The sequence below is a fragment of the Sylvia atricapilla genome, chromosome 10, assembly GCF_009819655.1.
Source record: "Sylvia atricapilla isolate bSylAtr1 chromosome 10, bSylAtr1.pri, whole genome shotgun sequence".
In the NCBI taxonomy this organism is placed as follows: domain Eukaryota; kingdom Metazoa; phylum Chordata; class Aves; order Passeriformes; family Sylviidae; genus Sylvia; species Sylvia atricapilla.
In genome coordinates this window covers 21,127,381-21,149,483 of record NC_089149.1, presented here as the reverse complement: position 1 = coordinate 21,149,483, position 22,103 = coordinate 21,127,381, and the positions used below count along the sequence as shown (strand labels likewise).

The window sequence follows — 22,103 nt, the reverse complement described above, 5'->3', positions numbered from 1 at the left end:
CTCAGTGTTGTTTACATCCGGATGACAAAGAGGCACCTTAAAGAAGAGCCCTCTTAAGGAAACCAACTTGTTGCTGGAGGGCTTTTTGGAGCACCTACATCTGCTCTGTCTGGTTGGTTCAGTCGGAGTTCACACCATTTCCACTCTTTTCTTTAAACACCTTCAAATTGCTGAGATATTTTCTTTCCAGAGTTCTACCTTGTTTTCAAAGCCCCAGCTGTGTTTCTTCTAAGAGCCTCCAGCCCATGGAATACCCAACATGTCCAGTGCTGCCATTCCTGGAGCACCTCAGTGCTCAACTGAGCCTACTGAAGGTGTCCAGGCTGCCTGATGAGCAGCTGACCTGTCAGAGCACCTAACTGATGTAATATTCAGGCACCAAAACCGCTTAAAGCAGAACAAACTCTTCACTAACATCAGAATTGCAAAGTCTGCAGGCAGACAGAAAGCATGTACAAATACAAGAATTTATCTTGTAAAAATTCAGTAATATATTACAATTCTTTCCATACACTATAATCTCCAAGACCTAGGCATTTTCACTGACAGAGTTTGGCTAAGATTTTTTTCTTTTCTTTTCTGAAGTGGATAACCACATTTAGGTTAAACCTTTTCTCAGATTCAGGCACCTGGTTTATATACAATGCATCTTAACCTGCTGCACCCTGGAGCTATGCTCACACTGCCTTGGTACTGCAGTTGTGTCACCCTGCACCACCAGCTTAACACATTAACCCCATATCTGTCAGTGGGGGAAAAAAGGCAATATCAAATGCATTTTCCTTGGTGAAATTTCAGAACTGACTGAACAAATTGGTCTCCCTTTCTTTCTGTGCAAGTGCTTGACATAGCATTGCTTTTAATTTGCACAGGATGAAGAGTTCACACGATTCCCTCACTCCTCCTGTCCTGCGGCTGCCATCTCTTCTGAGGCTGAAACTACCAAAGCTGCTCCCAAAACACAGACTGTCCAGAAAAGTCACATCATTCAGTGCTTCCCACCACCTAGCACATACATGCACACAAAAGTCTCCACACACTGTTCTCCAAACAGAAGGTTTGCTCTGCTCCATGACTTGGACAAACCATTTTTGCCAATATCCTATTCAGGGCTGAAGGCTCCTATTTGTTCTTGAATTCTCATGTAAGTGATTTACAGCAGCCATCTGCTGAAAACATACACTTTCATTCCTGTGGAAGAGCAGCAGGGGTTTCTGATGTTCAGAGAACCTGATGCCATGTTTGATAAATGCTGATAAATCTCTCAACCTCTGATCAGACTTCTTGGGTTTATACTTCTGCTACTGAGCTCATGCTTGGGCAATTTCCTGTGCTCAAGCTGTGGGTAGGTACCATGCTGGTAAGAACACCTGCATGGAGTCTCTCACTTGCATTTCTGGCACACATGAACCTAAAAGGACAACTCAAAATTTGAGGCTTACATCCCAATAATCCCTCCCACCACTGTCCCAGAATAAGATAAAAATCAATAAATCATCTAATAATCCCTTCTTAAAAGTATTCCTTACATAAGGATAATTACAGATTGCTAAATATGGATTGCAAGAAAGACAGCTTTCAGCAGACACTGTTTCTTTGCATGAGATTCGGAATTACCAATTGTAATTTGCTACTCGAAGATGAGAGATTTATGTGCAGGGATGCCATAATTGCTTTTGTGTTCTTCAAATAATTTCTTTAGTTTCTGTAGATACAATGCATGTAGCTGATCAATCTCTTCAGTGGTGGGGTTCAAGTTCTGTTTTACAGGGATGGGGCTTCCCACTGTAAATCAAACACAACAGCATTAGTGTCATTGACATCTCTTTTTAAGCAGAATTGCTGTCCCTTTTGTAAGAGCTGCAGCACAGCTCCCAGCCAGATGGCAAAATCACAGCACAGTCTTCTTACCCTGGGGCCTCATCCTGCCTTTCACAAGTCTGAGTCCTGAGTATCTCTATTTTTCACTTCCTTTTGCTCAAATTCAGGTAAAATGAACTAAACCTCAGCCCAACATCTCAGTTTGGCAGCAAAAGAGTGAATTAGAAGAGTGATAAGCTCTAACTTGAAGGAGCAGTTTACACTTCTAGATACAATCCTGTGTGTTAAGTGCTATCTACAAGTTCAACACAGTATTTTAAAAAACTGTAGCTTCTCACTGTCTTCTGTTCTGATCTGAACAGCAAAACTACTCAGTGTGAGGGACTTGCTAAGACTTGGACAGTGGTGCCCTCAACCACACAGTCACATGAACAGGACTGAAGCAAATATTTATCTTCCAATTTATTCAAAATGACTATCACTGCACCAGAAATGTTGGTGACCTCAGCCTAGGGAGGGGTAGCACGTAAATCCCCTAAACCCTGTGAGGTGTCTCTGAACCATCCATTGCCCACAAATGTCACTGGAATCAAAATGTTCTCCAGTCACTGTGCAAAAGTCTGCTACCTGCAGGTGACTCCATGGAAATCCAAAGGGCAGCCTTCTCTCCCACAGAAACCTATGGCTAAAAAGTGGATTGCTGAGAGAAGCTTCCCATGATCTCAGTTTTTCCTGTGTTGTTCAATCACCAGGTTTTGACAGCTGTTCTTGCACTGGAAGCACCAAGACCTTAACAGACCCAACTGGGATTACAGAGGAAGTCTAGAAAAACAGAGAGCTAAAAGCACCCTTAGTACTTTTTCAAAGGCACCTGAAAGATCCTTTTAACAGATGTTGCCACTTGAGATTGGATGGTGATGACTAAAGGGAAGCCCAGCCAGACCACAGAGCTGAGCCTGCATTTTCCTGCTGCAGCTCCAGCTGCCACCAGCTCAGGCCCTATGTGGTGCTGAAACTCAGACTTTACATGCCTGGAGTGGGAACCCAGCCCTGGATTCAGCAATACCTTAGAGGGGTGTGAAATCAATATATATATAATACAGTATTTCCAGAGGCAGGACTGGAAACAGCAAACTGCTCCCAAGCCCTTCTGTAACAGCCTCTTCTCCCAAGAGTGAAGATTTCTTCTGGGATTGAAAACTACACTCATCTCTCTAATATTATGTGCAACTTTAAGGAAATTGTTTAATTTGATATTTTAGAGTTGTTTCTCTTTCTGAAAAGCAGTAATTAAAAAAGCAAAGGAAAAACAAAAGTACTTCAGTCATCAAGCCCCAAACACTTGAATTTCATAGATCTTGGCTCAGCTGAATGGCTCTTGGATCCATGGCTTCTGAAGCAGGACTGAAATTACTGTGCCTGGCCATGTTGGCAGCACAGCTCATCACCTCAGGTGAGCTCACTGTGCCCCTGCAGCTGTCAGGAGCTGAGCCAATGCTTTCAAAGCCCTGTTGAGCCATACCAAGAACACCCCACACACTTCCAAAGACACAGGGACATTGTGATATTTCTCAAACATAGGGAAAAAGACGCAGAAGGCAAAAGACCACGTGAGATCTTACTTCTGTTGCAAGACCCTGGTCTTGCTGATTTGTAGCACGCCTGTGCTTTTGTCGTGATGAAGAAATGCCTCAATGAATAAGACATTTTAAGCTTCAGAACGGTCCTGTGTCGTCAGCCCAAAGGGGAAAAAATGCAGATTATAGATCTTATCCAATACATCTCATTCCAAAGTTTTGGTAACTTTTTTTCTTTAAAATAAGTGACATTTTTAGCCTGCCTGTGTACAATGAAGGCTTTAAAAATTAAATATTTTCAAAATATTCTACTGCATGAACCAAGAAAACACAGATCTGCTTGAAATTTAACATAAAAAGAGTTGTGCTTTTGTTTTAAACATTTTTATTTGTTTCACATTATAATTAAGACAACCCCACATAAAGGGGCAGACACCTTCAAAGTCTCTTGTGGAACAAAAGAAAAGCTCAATTTTCTTTATTTCACTCATGTCAGAATCTGGCTAAAAATGATTTATCAAGGAATTTACAGAGAGCTATTGCCTTTGCATGAGACCCAGGATCACCTATTTTGTAAAGGCATGGTTGTCAATAGCACTAATAAAACCATTAAAAATATGTTCAGTTCCACACTCTAGTGAGAGTAGATGAGCAGTAATGAAAGCTTTTGGGGAAAACCACTCTCCCAAACTGCCTGTCAACGTGGCATGCACACTCACAATTAAACATGACAGGATCTTTCCAAGGGAAAAAACCAAGAGGGAACCACCTCCAGACCTGCAAAAGCATCTAAGTGGCAGCCTGCCCAAGGGCTGTGGCACCACAATGTGTCCTCTCCCTTTCCTCCTGCATCCCTCCCTCTGTCCTGATGGAGCACAGGTCAGGACCACGCAAGCTCCTTCCTGCTCCAGAGCTCTGCTGGGCTGGCTGTGCATCAGCTGGAACATCCAACTGCTACTTCTCTGCAGAGCTAAGAAATTAAAGTTCTGGGCTTCTCTCAAAACAACTGCGGCATCCAGAACCCACAGCAACAGCTGCGGAGCTGTGGCAGCCCTCTTGTGAAAACTGGACAACTGCTGGATTTCTTTATGGATTGCCAAGGAGAGAAGCCTATGGATAACTGAGAATGAAGAGATTGGCTGGGACAGAAAGGAGAAAGGGAGGAAAGAACTGCTCTCTTTCATGGCTCCCTTTAACTGGGAAGGACAGTAAACCTCACATACTTGTTCTAGATGCACAGTAATCAACTCTGTTAGAACAGATTTATAAATTTACAGATATTAACAGCACACTGATGAATTTGTCAACATTTGCAAACACATTAGAAAAGGTGTAGGGAACTTACCAACAGTATGAATAGGTTGCCTGTAAGGTATTAAGCCAAAACTGTATTGGAATACTCCTCTAGCATGAAAAAGTGGTAAAGCAAAGCCCATTATCTTTTGCAACTTCTCCTGTACATTCCTGAGCCATGAACCTTTGGGGTTTGCAACTTGCTTGAAGAGTTCATTTTCACCAAAGGAAAACACTGGGACCAGATGAGCCCTGTAAAACAAAGAGGACACTGAGAATTCTACATCAGCCTGAACTTGCTCTGCAGTTCACACCAGCAGCATGGAAACAGTTTCACAATAACCAGCACAGAGAGTTTCAGCAGCTTTGGATTTCATCAGCAACAGGCATTCAACTCTTCTCATGTGCAGCAGCTTGGATGCTTTGGCTGATTGGTGTTTAAAAAAAAATATTGGCACACAACTAGCAACTTGCTTTTGGCAGTATTTAGTTGGTTGATACCTATTGCAATTTGTGACTGTTCAGAATTATGAAAATGAGTAATTACATATATCATAAGTATGTCTTTATCCATCAATATTTCAGCAAGTCCACCCTTGTTCCACTACATTTTTTCCCCTTAGCAAAGAAGCCTCACTGCTAACCTTATAATGCTCCCAGCTGGGTGGCATCAAAACTAGATCTTGGCTTTCCCTTGTCTTTTGACTGGAGTAATGTGTGCCCTTGATTTCAGCACAAAAACCATGATAAAAACCAGACACCCTCACAGACACGAGTGCAGTGCCAAATTCCTCCTCTGCTGTCGAATTCCCAGTGAAACCCTGCTTCCTCTGGACTTCTTCGAAAACAGTAGCCTTAATCCATTATTACAGAGGTCACTTCTTACCCACAGAAATTACGTGAACCCACTTTGGCTCTTGGACAGCCTAATGAATTCTCATTCAGTTCATGAATTGGCCTGGCAGGAAAGGCACTGACCAGCTCCTGGACAAGCTACTTGAGTGGATAGAGTCAGTACAGTTGTCTCCAGCAGGTAAACCCACCGTTGTATTTAAAACCTTGGCTGCAATATGGTTTTTGATTAATGCTTAGTTTCATTAACTGTTCTACAGAGTTGAGAGAAAAAAGCACAGGGTAATCCTAAGCAGCCTCTGAAGGATTCAGGGATGTTTTATTTTATTTATTTAAATTTTGGTTTTTGTATCTTAGTTCTATTCTGTCCCCACTACCTGTGAGAAAAACCTTCCTGTAAAATAGCAGTGTTGCTAGAACATTGTCAGAATAAATTTCTGCAGAGCTGCGAATGCCTGAGGAGGATGCACTGAGGACAGAGATGGCTGGGAAGCACTGTGGACAGTCAAAATCTACCTGTACAGTTAAAAAACAACTGCTTCAACAGCTTATTAACCTGAGAAGTCACACAGACTACCATTCTCACATACTATTCTGACTAGTGTCTTCTCAAAGTTTCTTTCTTCAGTGGATTTTTCACCCTGCCACCCGTAAAAGAAATATCATAAAGCCTGGTGCTTACTGTGGCTGTGTAAACACTCTACTTTTTACTCCAACACAAAGACAAACAGGAACATCTTGTGGTGCAATAGCTGTGCTGCCTTGACACTGTGGGATTTGTTTTAATCTAGTGAAGGCTTTTGCAAGATGCTATGTAGGAGGCTGAGACAGACAAATAAGTAACTTATGATTGTGAAATTAAAGATAAGTTATCTGATTCATCATTTGGATTGTCTTTAGGATTTCTTCACTTCATATCAGATATTTGTACTACCTTGGACCAAAATGTCTTTTGCAGAAGTGCAGAGGACTTTTGCTGACATATCCGGGCCACATTTGACGAGCTCCTAGCTGAGGAACACAGCTTCTCTGTGCTGCCACTACAGGAGCCAGGGCCAGAGAGCACAACCCTCTGCATTGCCCCTTCCCTCCAGTGTTGGTATTTGCTGCTGCAGACCACAAACAGCAGGAATGTGTACAGGCAGATGGGTCTTCTCATCTGTCCCACAAGCCTTCCTTGTCCTGCCATTTCCACTTTAGTTAGCAATTTTGTTCCCATTTCTTCCCAAAAACAAGAGGTCAAAACCAGAAGCAGTTAGTGGATGCTGAGTCTTGGGCAAGACTCTGTTAGACTCACACTGTCCCACAGCCCTGCTGGACAGAGGAGAAGTCAGAATTCCCAGAGTTCACATAGGGGCAGCTTTTTGTGCTGGTGTTTGTAGGAATGACTTGGAGGCTGGTTACAGTGACCATGTGAGCTGTAGCCCTTGGCCACTCAGGCAGAGATAGGAACTGCCACCCACAGGAGGGCTCTGGACAGCCATGATCCTTTTAGAAAGACAGAGACCATCACTGGAATCTAAGTAAGTAAAGAAGTAAAGGGGTCATTCTGTGTTTTGTAAGTGTCCCACTCTTGCTGTTATGTGTTGGAGATACTTTTGAAATCAAGGTTATGAGAGGCACAGGTGTATCTGATTTCTCAATCCAAATCAATTTAGATGAGAGATAACCACCACCAACTTTTGTGATATGACAGACCAGACAGCTACCAACATACTCAGAACAACAAAAAAAAAAGATACCTAAATATTCTTCTAATCTTTATGGTTAAAACAAATAAAAGCTAGTGAGTGTTGAGGATCCCACTGAATTAATCAACAGTTGAGCAAAAATTGAATAAAGATTCATTTAGGCAGTAAGCTCCCAATTCAAATACACAAGAATTTTTTCTGGGTACAAATTAGACTAAAATATTACATTGTACTAGCAAACAAATTCTTTATGAGAATCCTAGTGATATGTATACGAAACACCCTTGGAATTTTAACACAGAACAATTTCTAGTTTTTTGCATCCTGTGTAAAAGAGAGAGCTCCTCTTCTCAGAGACCACTTTTTCTGCAGATAATAGGCTAATAAACTCTTACAGATTTCTCAAGGCTAGTATTTTTGGAGATGTTTAAAAAGGGTAGCTGCAACAAATCATTGGTTTCAATATTTCTAATATAGAAACCATCTATACCAGTCCAGAATAAACACAATATCTTCTTATACTGTGTAAATCACTCAAAAGATACTGATATCATCTCTGTTTAATTACACGCTGATGGCTTCTTGATAGTAAAAAGTTATCTAGTTTTCTTGAGATTTTCACCAAAAAAATCCCAGGAATTTATTTTTGCAAATGGTAATCTTCAAAAGAAAGTCTTTAGAGTAATAGTGAAAACAAATCTTCCTAGACCATAACTTTCAGTGATTTAATGAAACAAGGCCTGACTATCCATTTTGTTCGTTTGTATGCTTAAAATGGTAAGCAAATTCTACGTTAATGTATCTTCAATTTACAGAACAGAAAGCAGAACGTTTGCCCTACTCAGTAAAAACAGCCAAGATTTACTAATATTGTTTCATAATTCTTACTCTTTGCTAGTGCAAGAAACAACTGAAATAAAACAAGATATGCTAATAACACCTACTGTTACAAATTATGAAAGTCAAAGGGAGTTTTCAACACTCCCAGATTGGATCTAGGTGGACAGACTGGCTTCTGTGCCAGATATCTGCACATTCTTAGATACTTAGACTCTTTCAAATTCTCTAATTTTATATAATATGAACTATATTTAAGAATCAATCTGCATTCAAGCATGCTTCATGGAAGACCTACCCATGTTTCAGAGCCATTTTAATAAAGCCCTTCCTCTTGAGGATGTTCAAGGTCAGACTTCCAGGATGTGCATTCAGAGATTCCTCTGCTCCTCCAATCACAATGACAGATGCATGGCCACCTCCTTTGTTGTTCAGCACATGTGAGACACTTTCCTTGGATGCAGAAACCATTCCTTCAGGAGGGAACATTTTAAGAGTGATCACTGGATCTTCATGTACAAGTACAGTGGAATTTCAGAATATTTTAAAATATATAAAAGATGTTTCAAAATTATATCAGCACAGAACATATTCCAAAGGTTTGGGTTCAACCTCCTCACCCTGCAACAGATTTGGTTTTGGGCACATGCTTTGATTTCACACTGATGATTTAAATGCTGTTACCTATTGCAAGAGTTTTAAGTTCTTCAGGGCGTGCTCTTCTGGCATCTTAACTCCCCCTCAGAGAGACTCTGTGCCCAAGAACAGAGGAGGTGAATGGCAGCAGATACTGCTGAGAGGCAGCAGCTAGAGCTGCACAGCAGCTGCATATAGCACAAGCACAGAGGGGTTAACAGAATGTACAGAGGACTTGTTAACTCAAACATGGAGCTACAGTGCCAAGCAGACCCCTGCATTCTTTTCAAAGCTATAGAGCAGCAGCTCCATCTAAGGCAATAGCATGACAGCATTAGAAGCAGAAAAGACTCCCTTCTACCATTCCTAATAATTGCATCAGCTCATTCTCTAGCAACCAGGCCCAGGCACTCATCAATAATTAGGCTAAAATAGCAGATTATATGAAGCATTTCTGGTACTCCTGCTGATCCAGATACTTCTAATCAGAGGCACACTGCTGTACAAGACTTTATCATCTCCTTAGGTCTTGCTCCGGATTTGGTGCTTTGAAAAATCCCTTTTCCAACAGATATACACCTAATCTTTCAAAAGTTCCTTTTCCTTCTTGCCCTAAGTTTTATTTCAAAGGCTTATAGTTTTCCCATTTTCCCAAAAGCCATGTTTAATTACACTGTGTTGAATTCATAGAATCTAAGACCTCAGTAAAAAGCTACGTCCATTTACCACATATGCCTTCACAGTCACTGTTACTCTGAAAATGCAGCTGACCTGAGTCACAAATAATTCAAGTGATGCCCATTCTTGTCAGCATGCATTTTCCCTGGAAAGGAAAGCAGAAGCTGCTGCCTTTCCCCAGGACAAATGTGTCTCCTGCTGAAGCTGAGCTGTCAGCCTGCACACAGGGCACTGCTGGTGCTCACACCACAGCCCAGGAGTGCCGCAGCTGCACTGCCAGAGTCAACAACTGCACCTTTCAGAGACAGCAGAAAAAGACTGGGAAATGAAACACCGCGCCAGGAGCCTTCAGGACATGGAAGATTTTGCAAGTGTTTTATGATTTGACTGGTGACCTGTATTACACCAAAGGTCCCCTCTCATTTATCAGCAGCATACCTGTGAGAACTGAGCTCCAATGCTGGCTACTCTTTAGTCTGCTTTTTACTGCACTTATTTCTCATTCTGCAGGTAAATATTTGTTCCCATGGGTCAAGATGCCAAAACCATGTAAATCTGACTTCCAGTCAATGATTAAAAGTCAGTGTTTAAAATTGCAATGATCTACCATTGCCAATCCCTCACTTAGCAAGCCTCAAAAGAACACCCTCAGAAATTATATTTGCATAGAAAGGCATTCTCTAATATGTTGAAGTATACATAAATAGTAATGCTGATATTAATCTGGGCAGCATCCTAGGCCTGTTCCTGTAAATGAAGCAGTGGGACAGCTTATCCGAGATCGCAGTGTCTGTGTTGCAGTCATGAATAAAGTTAGACCTCTGTCTCCTAAACTTAGTCTTGTGAATCAGAACATGCTTAAATGCTGTGCTTGAGTAAATTGAAGTTAAATAACTCCTGTATTAAACCACTGGGGGGGAACATTAGTCCTTATTTCATTCTTCTCATTTTTCTGTTCCTCTAACTTGACTGCTTGTTATTTTTATCTTTTATTACAGTAGTGCCAGTCATGAATATCACCCCTCTATGACAAATGCTTCTCAGAACAGAGAAAAAGGGTCCCTCTTTTTAGAGTTTACATCTCAATTAAAATTACACAAATTTGTAACATAGGACTTAAATCAGAAGCAGGTAATTAAGTTCTGAGTATAAAGATATTTGCAACATGTAAGACTAAACCCTACAGGTAAGAGATTAGCCTGAATTTGTTTTACAAGTGCCTGATAATGACTAAATAAAATTACAAATTATTATGCCCTTCTCTTCTTTATATAATGCGTACTCAGGACTGCTGTCTGAGAGTTCAAAGGAGAATCAGTAATTTATTTTCAGAAAGAAAAAACAACGCAGTGATATGGTTTACAAAACTATTAGTAAAACCTTCCACATATTTTGCCACAACAGTTCATCCTGAAATAGAGGTTAAATTTATCACCAACACTGATCCTTCCAAAACAACTTACCATATATAACTAGTGGAATAGACTCTACATTTTTAAAAGACACTAAAATATGGAGCAACAGCTGAGATGTTCTGCTTTTACCTACCAGCACTCATTACGTATTCTCTGAAGAAGGGACAGCCAAACCAGATGGGCATGATATGAAGATATGGAGTAAGCCCAGGAAATAAATTTTTGAAAGGAGAGTCGGTGCAAAAGTTTCCGAAGGCTCCAGCTACGAGGACCCCATGAGGGTGAAAGCCAAGTAAGTAGTTGTGATTTGGGTTCAGTTCTGAAGTTTTTATAAGCTGAAAAACAGAGTCAGTGGTGGGAATTATAATACTTACCTCAAAAACAACAGCTATGGAGATTGCACGTTGACGTGCCATAGAAGCAATGACAATGAATTTCCTTCTGAGCACTTAAAACTACTGTCCTGCTTTACAGATAAACAAAACTTAAATAGATGTGTCAGGATATCATGTCTAGCATTTACTGTGCTGAAGTGCTATCTTGTCACCCAACAATCCAATTAGAAAACCAGGCCCTGTCCCCTTTTGTCACTAAATCTCAGATTTCCCATGTTTTAAAAAGAAGTTAAGTTCACCCTGGAGTGAATGTTAGAATTTTAGCAAAGATGAGTCTTAGATGTTTGCCCATGCTTATGGCTGTTCAAGCTGTTCGTGAGAAACCTTTTACTCACATGAATGGGAAAGTATTCCCTGAAGTACTTCCAGACAGTCCAGCTTCTGATCCACTGGGACCGTCTGCCCCCAGCACATGGTGTTCCCCAGTCCAGGTAGAGCCACAGCAGGTACAGAACAGCAAGGAACCAGAAGTTGCCCAGGATCAGGATCACGAAGAATCCACAGCAAAACTGTGCTACAAGAGACAAAAAGTGAAAGCATAGTGAGCATTAATCACATCTGTGTTCTTTTAAGACCCTGAATGCCCAGCCCTGACATGCTTTTACAGATTTACTCAAAATGCACACAAATTGAACTCAGCTTATTCCACACTGTGTTGTTACAGTGAGGGTAAAACATCACAAGGGTGTATCACCTCACTCTATTATTTCTCCCTTTACTGCACAACTGGATGTTTGGTAGAGTGCATCTGGTTTACTTAAGGCAAAATAAAAGGAGACAGCAAGAGCTAACAAGGATGAAATGCTTCAGGGAGTGAGAAGAAAGGAAAGCTGAGGAAGGAAAGAAGGGAAAGGGAGCCAAGGCAACATCACTTTTCTAATTACAGGGATATTGGGCAATAATTTTCTGTTCTCTTTCTCAGCTTCTCTGCCTATAATGTGAGGGTAGTAGTTCTACTCCCAGCCAAACTTGCTGCCACTGGCCAAGGAGATGCACTAGACAAGAGCAAAACATGAAGAGGTCCTACTTCAGCCACTTAATGTGTCAGCCAAAGGGGAAGTTCAGTGCTACTACGGGGACACAACAGCAGGTAAGTCCTCATACTTTCAAACCCAGTTGAGTAAGAATTGTAACATCCTGCTACAATAGTGATAACTAGAGTTGTATCACTATTCACAATTCAAAGAGCAAGAAAAAGTTGCTTGGTTAAATATAATGTGTTACTTGGGGCTCAACCTTGAAATAATTACTCAGGGAAATCCTATGGAAACTTTATCTTTGTAGAACTCGCAGAATTTCAGTCGTGCAGGGTGTTGAGCAGCCCTGGTCTGAGATGTCTGAGGAGTAGGAGCTGCTGCTCTCTGCCCTGTGATACTCCTCCAGCAACCTGCTTGCTCTGCCACCTCTTGAAAAAACCCCATTAGGCTCATGGATCAGATGCTGAAGTCCAAGTTGCTAGGGAGCCAGGGCTTTAACATCATAAATTTACACAATGGCAAACAAACAGGGCCTAGTTCTCACTGAAAGACTCCAATGGGCAGAGTTGCAAGAACCTAGTGTTTTTCAGAGATATTTTACAATGCAGAAGCAGTACTTTATGTCTCACAATTGACTGGCTTTCATGAGGACAATATCCAGTGAATTCCTAGAAGAAGTTCCACCAGTGAGGCATACAGCTAAACATACAGCTAAATACACCACCAAATAGAGCAGATTTAAAAGGAAACAACAGAAATACTTCAGGCAACAATTTGGCTCACACAATGTAAAATATCACCAGAACTGAAAATTTTAGAATAAGCAAATGAACCAAGAGTAAAACCCACTCATCCTAGTTCAGGTCACCTTCATTCAGGAGAGATATTACTTGGGTGTTGAAAAGTCAGCAGGTTTCCTAGACTGTGGGTTTTGAGCTGAGATCTCAACTTGGTCTACAGGCAGACTTGTATGTCCTACAACCTGAATATTCTACTTTCTCTGAACTTCAACCAACTTTTTCCTGTGCCTAGTTTGACTGTGCCTTCAGAATAGAACTGGATATCTTGTCTAGAAGGGGATGAACATTCACATTTCCAGCAGGAATTCGAGCAGAAAAATAAGGAATTGCATTTGCTCTGAGGAGGGAGAAAGAAACGACCATAAACAAAAGCAGGAGCAGTATAAAACCTCCCATTTTCAAGGATATTCCATTCTTCAGTACAGAAGCTCACTGCTTCCTCCTCAAGCAACCCTGGTCTTGCACAGAAAAGCACTTGAGTAATAGCTCTTGAAAAACACCACAGCTAACTGAGGCCCACAGACTCCCAAAGTCAATGTAAAAAACTCATGAGAACTGAAACAAGTTCTAAGGAACATCATTAATGCAGGACAAGGAACACAGGTGAAATATGAAATATGGCATTCAATTTCACAGGGAATCCCACACTAGCATCACTCCAAAATAGGGCACAGAAATCTATTGAGGAAAAGTTATTACTTGTTCCTTGAAGAAGAGATCCTGAAACTACAGAAATTTCTAGGAATGCTAATCTGGACAGGATGCCAAGGTTCTTGGTTTAAGTTCAAACAAGTATGAGATGTTTTTTCTAGCTGCCCTTAATTAATTAATTTGTTACGCAACAATTAGTAACTATTTATATTTCCTACCCTTTCCATCAGAAGCACTTTCGACTGAACACAGAATCAATCACGTAGCTTTTTAAACACGGAATCATGTGGCTTTTTCTATCAAAAAAGCCATAAAGCTTTTACTTTTGCCAAAGAAGCTGAAAAGTGCTTTGTAGCCCAGCACGCTTGCTGTGAGAGCTAATTACATCAGCAGTGAGAAGGCCCAGATAGCAGTGCTTAATCCTGTGCAGACAAACACACACCAGATCAACAAGCTCCTGCTTTGCTCTAGGTAGGACACCTTCCTGAGTGCATGCAAGGTATGGGGAGATAGGTATGCTGTTAGCACTTCCTAAGGGGTGCTCAGTGTCTTGTAGGACAAAGATGATTAGTGCATTCCCAATGAGACATGTGAGGCAAATTCCTTTTACCATACCTCCTCATTATTTCAATGAATTAGCAGCCTGCAAGATGATGAGCTCCCCTTAGGATGACTCAAACCCAATGAGCCTATAAACACAAACCTGATGTTTTCTCCTTCAGACAAGACAGTGAGTAAACAAACAGCAACCATTTTAACTAAATTCATAAACAAATTCCAGGCAAAAGGTGAATAGCTTGGGATTTGTCACTCTCCTGCATCATTGTGTCCTTGGATGTAGTTCCAGTGTACATTCTATATGTAATTTTTAGTTGAATTTGAATTAGAGCTTTGAAAAATATCTCCGTGATATACTGGATTTTGGGGATGGGTGAGGGGGCAGGAGGAAATACAGATTACAAGACAAATCACTGCCACAGAACTCTGAACAATGGGTTTGTGAATCAATGTTGGTGTGTCACTTCTTCTCCATTTCCCATTTACAACACGTGGAAACTCATATTTTGCAATAAATGGATGAAACCAGTCTGTGTAGTGTTAGCTACCAGCATTAGCAGCCATTCTGCCCAATGATGTTTGTACACCTGATTCTTCAATCATTAATCAGGCTCTGTACTTGCAACTGGGGGCACCAAATTTAAAAAGTAGTTAAATACCAGAGATAGGAAGCAGGAAAACAGCACAGGTTAAATTTGGAAATTGGAAGCTTCAAATGCATTTGGAGTTTCTAAGGCATCAAAAATGTTTCATTAATATCTGTTGTGAAATCCACCAAAAGCAAGATTGTCCCCAGAGGAGAAGGCTCCCATTATGCTCAGAGCAGTCCTGGACAGCAAGCCTGGGCAGTGCAGGTGTGTGTCTGGTGCCAAGGCTGCTGCTCACCCCAAGCAGCACTACAGGCTCTCTGCAGTGTTCCAAAGCCCATGCAAAGGAGTTCACTCCGAAACCTCAGGACAGCTCTGAACTCTGAGCCAGTTCCTGCCATGTCTCACATGCAATTAGCAAAGCTTTCTCTAAACACATTATGCTGCTCTGCCTTAAATGAGTTGGAGATGTTCAGAGTCCAGCAGTTGGAACCTCATCCCACCAAGGACAGAGTAAAAAAAAACATCTTTATCCCCCTGGTATCCCAGCAATTACACAAGTGGAGAAGTGATTCTTAGTATTGTCCTTCCCTGAGCTTTATGAGTACACGTGTGTACCAATACAGCAAGGTGAAAAGCTCTCACATCTATGGACACAGGGGGGGAAAAAAACAAAAAGAAAAAATACATTCTTCAACAACCATGTAGATACATCTACAATGACAGTTCTTTTCTCAGTCTTTGTTTTCAGAACACCAATGTCTCTGAGCTGGAATGGGAACAGAACTTTGGAGAGAACACAGAAGAATTGTACTGTGATATTTTCATCCCTAATGAACATTTGCCCCTCTCTATTATCCCTCAAGCTACCACTGATCAGTTGATTTTGGCATTAAAATAAATTATTTTCCCCACTTACAGGATACTTTCATGCAGGAAAAAAAAGTTAATCAGCCTAAATTTCTGAAAATATTCTTTAAATTATTTATATATGTCATGAAGAAAATGGCAGAAAATTCAAATGAAGGAACTGGACTACACTATTTCCAACAAAGTAAGGCCTGAGACAACAGGCAACACCTGAGAATAGGCAGCCTGCCAATGCAACAGTAAGCAAGTAACCAAGTTCGTGGCTCTGCAGAATATTGCTGTGCAGCTTTTACATAGAAAAGCCTCTTTAAAAAAAAAATGGAGACATAATGTTGGTACTGTCCTGTTTAAAGCCCATTACTCTGTGCAATTCCATCAAAGTAGTTTTCCACCAGTAACACAGGAACCTGCTGACACTTTTTATCGATGACAGATAAGGATTCCTCAGCATAGAAAAAGCTGGGAGTTTATTTAAACTAACTGCATTGCAAAACTGTTGGCATCCCCAGGAATTTGGTAGCCATATCCAGAACTGAAGTGGTTGGGCAGCCAGCATTTTTTGGGTATGGAACAGTCTCCTGTGAGGACCTTTGTCAGGTTATTGGTTACAACTGGGAGCCACAAAGACAGCTGAGCATTCCCACAAAGGAAGTTGTATTTCAACAGTGCTGCGATAGCAAACACAAACCCTTAGATGCCAAGCTTTAGAGGCCTGTTTATGCTGAAATTTGGTTCCAAGTTCCCAAGACCTTCCACTGGCAAATACTGACAAACTAGAGATACAGATCATTACACACAACTGACTTGGAGTAGAGTGGCCTGGATACCATAAATCCCCAAGTTACTAATTGCCAAATTTAGTCTACATATTTCCCATTTCTTTTCTTTCTCCTTAGGCATTCACTGTCACTTATGTTCACATAGAGGTTGTCAAGCTAGAGTATCTGGCCTGACACAGCAGAGTTATTTTTTTCTTATTATTTTTGAGAGATACAAACAAATATACAGACACTGGCTAAATTCCCTCCCTAAGATCTAGGTAACAAAGGCAGCATTCCTAGAAATACTAGTCAGTAAGTACCCTATTATTTATTCTCTGTGATCACACTTCAGTCCCTACCCATAGGCCACCAATAAACTTCATGGATAGATGAATACAGAGTGACAAAATCAAGTAGCGATACCAGCCAGCTTGCTAGGAAAGGCTCATGGAGCTTAGCTGAGTTTTCTTAAAGCATCAAAAGAGGTTTTTAAAAAAAAGACTTTGAGGAAGAACAAAACCATATTAGTTACCCAGCTATAGCTGATGAATTAAATCAGCACCAGATAACAAACCATTGTGGCATGTTTGCAGAAAAGGTTAATATTTGTTTTAGCACATTACACTGACACCTTCTTTCTCAACACAGAAATCACTTAGTATTCCAGCAGCAATCTCTCACTCTGTGGCAAATGTTTCACCATTTCTATTCTTTTGGAGAAGCCAAATCTGCAACTCAGAACTGTCTCCAGCAAGTTCAATTAACAGACTGCTTCATCCTACATGCACAGAAGTTTAATCACTAGAGAACAGGATGTAGTTTAATATATATCAATGTCTTAATCATATTATTTTGTGGTTTTGTGCATATATTAAAGTATACCTTATGTTATATACTAATTTTGCATTATTAAGGGTTTTGCCAATAAATACAGGGGTGCCTGCCCAACAGTCACTTCCTAAAACCCCAGTGAGGAGACCAGGGACACTGCTGGGCCCCAAAAGTGGGCCTTAGAAGATGCACCATTTTTCCCTACCATCACCTTTTCTCAGAGAAAAACCCTGCTATCCCTGCTGAAAAGTTAAACTCTCATTTCCCTCTCTCATTGTCTGGCCCAAGACATCACCACTCCAAATTGCTCAGTAATGCATTTGGTTTTGTACATGGCCAAACTCCACTGTCCATTTCACATGAGGGGCACAGAAGTTAGCAGGAGCACATAGCTCACCAGTTCACCTTCTTGGTTTACTTTCTTCAAAAACGCTGTCTTTTGATTTGTGTACATTAGAGAGAAAGGAAAACAAAAGGCTAAAGCATTGGGAAAGCACCACTTCAACCAAATCTGAATGATTTTTCTTTGATTTTTAATGGTTCTGCTTTTAAATGAACCCTTTGATCTACCTCCTGCCTGAGTGCTACTCACCTCCTGATATAAACTGAACCTCACTGACAGATGTGCAGTACTGAGGCACACAGCTCACACACACCAAGGATAAATGCCCAACTGCTGTGTGCTGTGTGAGAAACAGGAAACCTACACCTGATCCAAACAGGAGGACATCAGACACAATGGTAAGTGCAGTAAAATAATTCAGAGTTCATTAGAAAACTATTTCCAAGCTTAAAACCATAAATTTCCTGCAAACACCAGGCCCATCCATTGCATTCATTAACAGTGACAATTTCAGTGTCACATGCACAATGAACCTATGATACAAAAATGGGGGTTATGTAACCTCTTTGCTTTGTCAGTCCAGCAGCACTTACGGGCTTGGAGATTTTATTTCTCCAGGTGACTTTCTGCCTGGGGTTGGATTAGACAATGGCACAGAGCAATCAAGAGCAGACAGCACCCAGAGAGCACACAGCCCCACAGGCAGACATGGTGTGGGTGTTGCATGAGCTCGAAACAGGGACAGACCTTGCCCAGGACTGTCAGCCCCCAGCCAAGGGAATGAATCTCTAATAACTGTAATTACAGGCATAAAACTACCGTCTGTAAAAATTGTCTAGTTTGGCCTTTTAGATAAAACAGATACTATGACATTACAAAACTTCATGTATTTGCTGTTTCAGCAGTATAACACTAATGGCTTGACATTATGCTTCAGCCTGAAGCTGTTTTGGATTTATCCTTAATACACTGAGAAATACAAAGATTTTAGCATTTGCCTGTTTTCAGTTTTAACAGCTTTAGTTTTCTGGACTCAACACTGATAAGACTTACCTTTCAAAATACAGAAGCCCAATTAAAAGACTTTTCTCTTTCATGGAACTTTAACTTTTCTGGTCTGCTGCACTTGGAGAACGTAAGATAAAAAGCCACATGGCATTTTCAGCCAACACACGGTGGGAATCTGTTAATAGGCATTTCTCTCATCTAATCCAGAAACTCTTACAAACGCATAACAGTAGTGCAGAACTTATTTTTGCTTCTGGTGTCATGCCCCTGGATAATGAACAGGCAAATCACTGTTAAAATGAAAACTTGTCTTTTCCCTTTGAGGGTGAACTTTGGCAGCTTGCAGCACAGAACAAGGAAGCACAGGAACTTACAGCCAGAATTTTAAAGAGGTTCCTTTTGTATATAATGAAATTCTGTGCACATCTGTACAGCTTTTTTGAGACAGAGGCATGTTTACTCTGCCTACGCCGCACAGCAGAAGCAATGGATCTGTAGTGCAGATTCAGTCCAAGCTGGTACACTGCATGAAGAAGCAGAACTTTGCTTATACCAGGCTGCTGCTGCTGTTTTTTCAGTATTTCTAGACTGATTCACTCTTTCTACAGTGGGGATGAGATTTAGGCTTCGACAACGATTGCATGTCTGTATTTCAGGCCAGCTTGTGAGTCACGCAGGTAAGAAGGCATTTTCAGTCATCAATTCCACAGTCTCAGAAAACAATGCAACATTACCACAAAGCAAGCCTGGAGAGCAAGGGGTTTTTGCATTTTTCAGCCAGAAGATAAAACCAAGAGTCTTCTATCCAAGTCACATTGTGAATTCTAAGTTGTAAGGCTCAGATTCTCCTTTCAGGTTACTCAGTGTGCACAATCACTTTTACACATGTCACTCCCCAGATTTGAAGCATATCATTGATCAATTCAGTTTTCGTCATTCAGGGCACTAATTTTCAGAGTTATTTTACTTCATCTGTTAGTCCTATAATTCATTTCACTAATCTATGGCACATTACAACATACCTAGATGGACAACTTTAGCAGCTAAGCCAGTACCCCATTTATTTACTGCTCTAAACAAACCCCATCTATCTATATCATGAATCATTAGTTGTCAGGGCATTATCTGTTCAAGTTTTCACATGCAGATATGTAACACAAGACAGACAATCAAGACTGTGCTTGGCATAAACTAGTTCCAGTCACACACAAACCCCCAAAGAACACCTAAACCTCCAACCTATTCTGTAATGAACTCATGCAGTATTTCACTTGTCCTGAGGCATCCCCTCCCTGATTTGAAAGTGTCACTATTGAATCCAAAGCTTACAGACAACGTCTGTTTAGGGGGAAAAAAAAAAGACTGAAAAACCCAGACATAGGGGCAGTCCAGAACATCAGAAACCAGTCCATTTCTCAGTGCTTTAAGTGATTTAGGATTCATCCACGTGAATTTTCCTGCAGCTAAGTGAAACTTTTTGGCCAGATCACTGGCTGCCCTATCACTGAAAGTGTCCGCCTACGAAATGACAAGGTCACCTTGGTCAGCTCCAAGGATAAACATCTCCACGGTGCACAAGCAGATAATTATTATTAGAATCAAATTGTTATTCAAGCATTCTTGCAAAACCATTTTTTCATGATCACAGGAACTCACTATACTCAACATAACCAGCCATAAGACCATATGAAAGTTGATCTTCCTTGACATTCCCAGGCAGTGCCAGCTGCAGATGACAGCTCCTTACTTTGCCCACTAGAGTACAGAGAGGGGATTTTCTGCATCCAGATCGCTTCTAGTAAGCATAGGAAGATGTGGTTTTCTGCAGCAGTATTGCTATATTAGGGGGGAAAAAAAGTTTTCTTCCACTGCCCCTGAATTTCCACTGCTTTATGAAACTGAAGTAAAGGCTCATGCCAAGATCTAATTTAATAACAGAAAATTAAAAGTACAGACTATTTACAATGTAGCCACAAACATTAACTGTTTATTGTTCAGCTACATATAATTTAGAGGTAACAGAACATCTGCTGAATAATCTGTGAAGATGCTTCATACCCTCCATATTTCCCCCAAATCTTTCACGTATGGGCTATCAACCTAAAAAAAATCTGAAAGACATCAGATCATCTGAATGGTAATATATTTGCAAGACATACAAGGAAGATATGTGCACACTCCTTTTCTCCATGTAAATCCTAAAGTATGGACAATCATGAAGTGTTCCAGCATTTCCAGTAATACACAGGTGGCTCTGTACCTCAGAAAAGACTATTCAATAACCACTTCCCAATTGATACAATCCACGGGTTTAGTCTCATAGAGTAAGAGCTTATCTTACCTTATCAAGTGATTAACTTCATCAAATTCGACATACCTACCCATGTGAATACAATTTGCTGCTGTGGATAGGTGTTTAGTGATAGGTGTCTATTAAGATATTAGGAGCATTAATTATAGAGAAACAATGAGTGGAAAAAGATTACCAACTAGAATTAGCAACACTTTCTTTAAGCCAGTAAGGATATTTTTCATATATTTACAGAAGTGTCTGCATTTGAGTCAATTCACTGACAATGCCCATCAATTTTCATTACCTTGTTAAATGAGAATTTTATTGAACTACAGCATATAAAGTTATTTAACGAAATTACGAATGAAAACAACATTAGTCATGTACCAGACTTCATGCTCATGTTCAATAAAATATTGCTCTCAGAAACTGGGCATCTCAATGAAGAGCCACAGACACTAGCTTTTTAGGATCATATTTGAAGAAGAACCCATAAAAAGAAATAGACCCCCCACCCAAAAAAAAAAAAAAAAAAAAAAAAAAAAAAGAGGAAAAACCATGCTAAGCTTTCAGGAAAGAAAGAAGTGAGATGCCCTGGCCCGCCCGGGGATCGCCGGGGAGCTGCTCGTCCCCGGCCGCTTCTGCACCCACGTGGAGCCAGGGGCCGGCACCGAGCGATGCCCACGGGTAACGCTGGTCACGGAAAAAGCCGCTTCTCGCCCTTCTCTCTCTGGGGCAGGGAGGAGGAAGGCTGTTACCCAGCAGAAGGAAGGAGAAGATCCACTGCAGCACGGCGACTGTCTGGATCCTCCTCTTTAGCGGGATATTGATGGGGGCAAACTCGACCTTCATGCTGACGGAGAGCAGCGCGGGAGGCACGGACCCGCCGGCTCCGGCTCCAGCCGCCGCACCTGCCCGCTGCGCGCCGCTCTGCCGCGGCCCCGGCCGTGCAGGACGCGCCCCTCCCGCCGCCGGCGCTGCCCACGGCCGCGGGTCCGACAGGCGGGGACGGGGAGGCGGTGCCGCTCGCCCCGGCCGCGGGAAACCCGATCCCGGAGCGGGAGCGGGCAGAGCCCGGGCGCGGCTGCGGGGGCGGCGGCTCTACACCCCCTCCTCCCACCGGCGCGGCTCCCCCCGCCCGGAGCGCCGCGGCTGCTCCCGCTCCGCATGAGCGGCACCGGGCGGAGGCACCGCGGCCGTGTCGGAGCGAGCCCCGCGCCTGCGGAGCC

General features: G+C 41.6%; 1 protein-coding gene across 1 annotated transcript; it reads right to left on the bottom strand.

Moving 5' to 3' along the window:
- Window positions 1–118: 118 nt before the first annotated feature.
- MOGAT1 (monoacylglycerol O-acyltransferase 1) lies at window positions 119–21,868 on the bottom strand. The gene is made up of 6 exons (XM_066326250.1): window positions 21,633–21,868; window positions 11,531–11,709; window positions 10,934–11,135; window positions 8,370–8,544; window positions 4,744–4,943; window positions 119–1,785 (listed from the first exon to the last, which is right to left on the bottom strand). Exons 1-6 carry the CDS (start codon window positions 21,724–21,726, stop codon window positions 1,631–1,633), a joined length of 1,005 nt encoding a protein of 334 aa, XP_066182347.1. The 5' UTR covers window positions 21,727–21,868; the 3' UTR covers window positions 119–1,630.
- Between the last annotated feature and the right edge of the window lie 235 nt (window positions 21,869–22,103).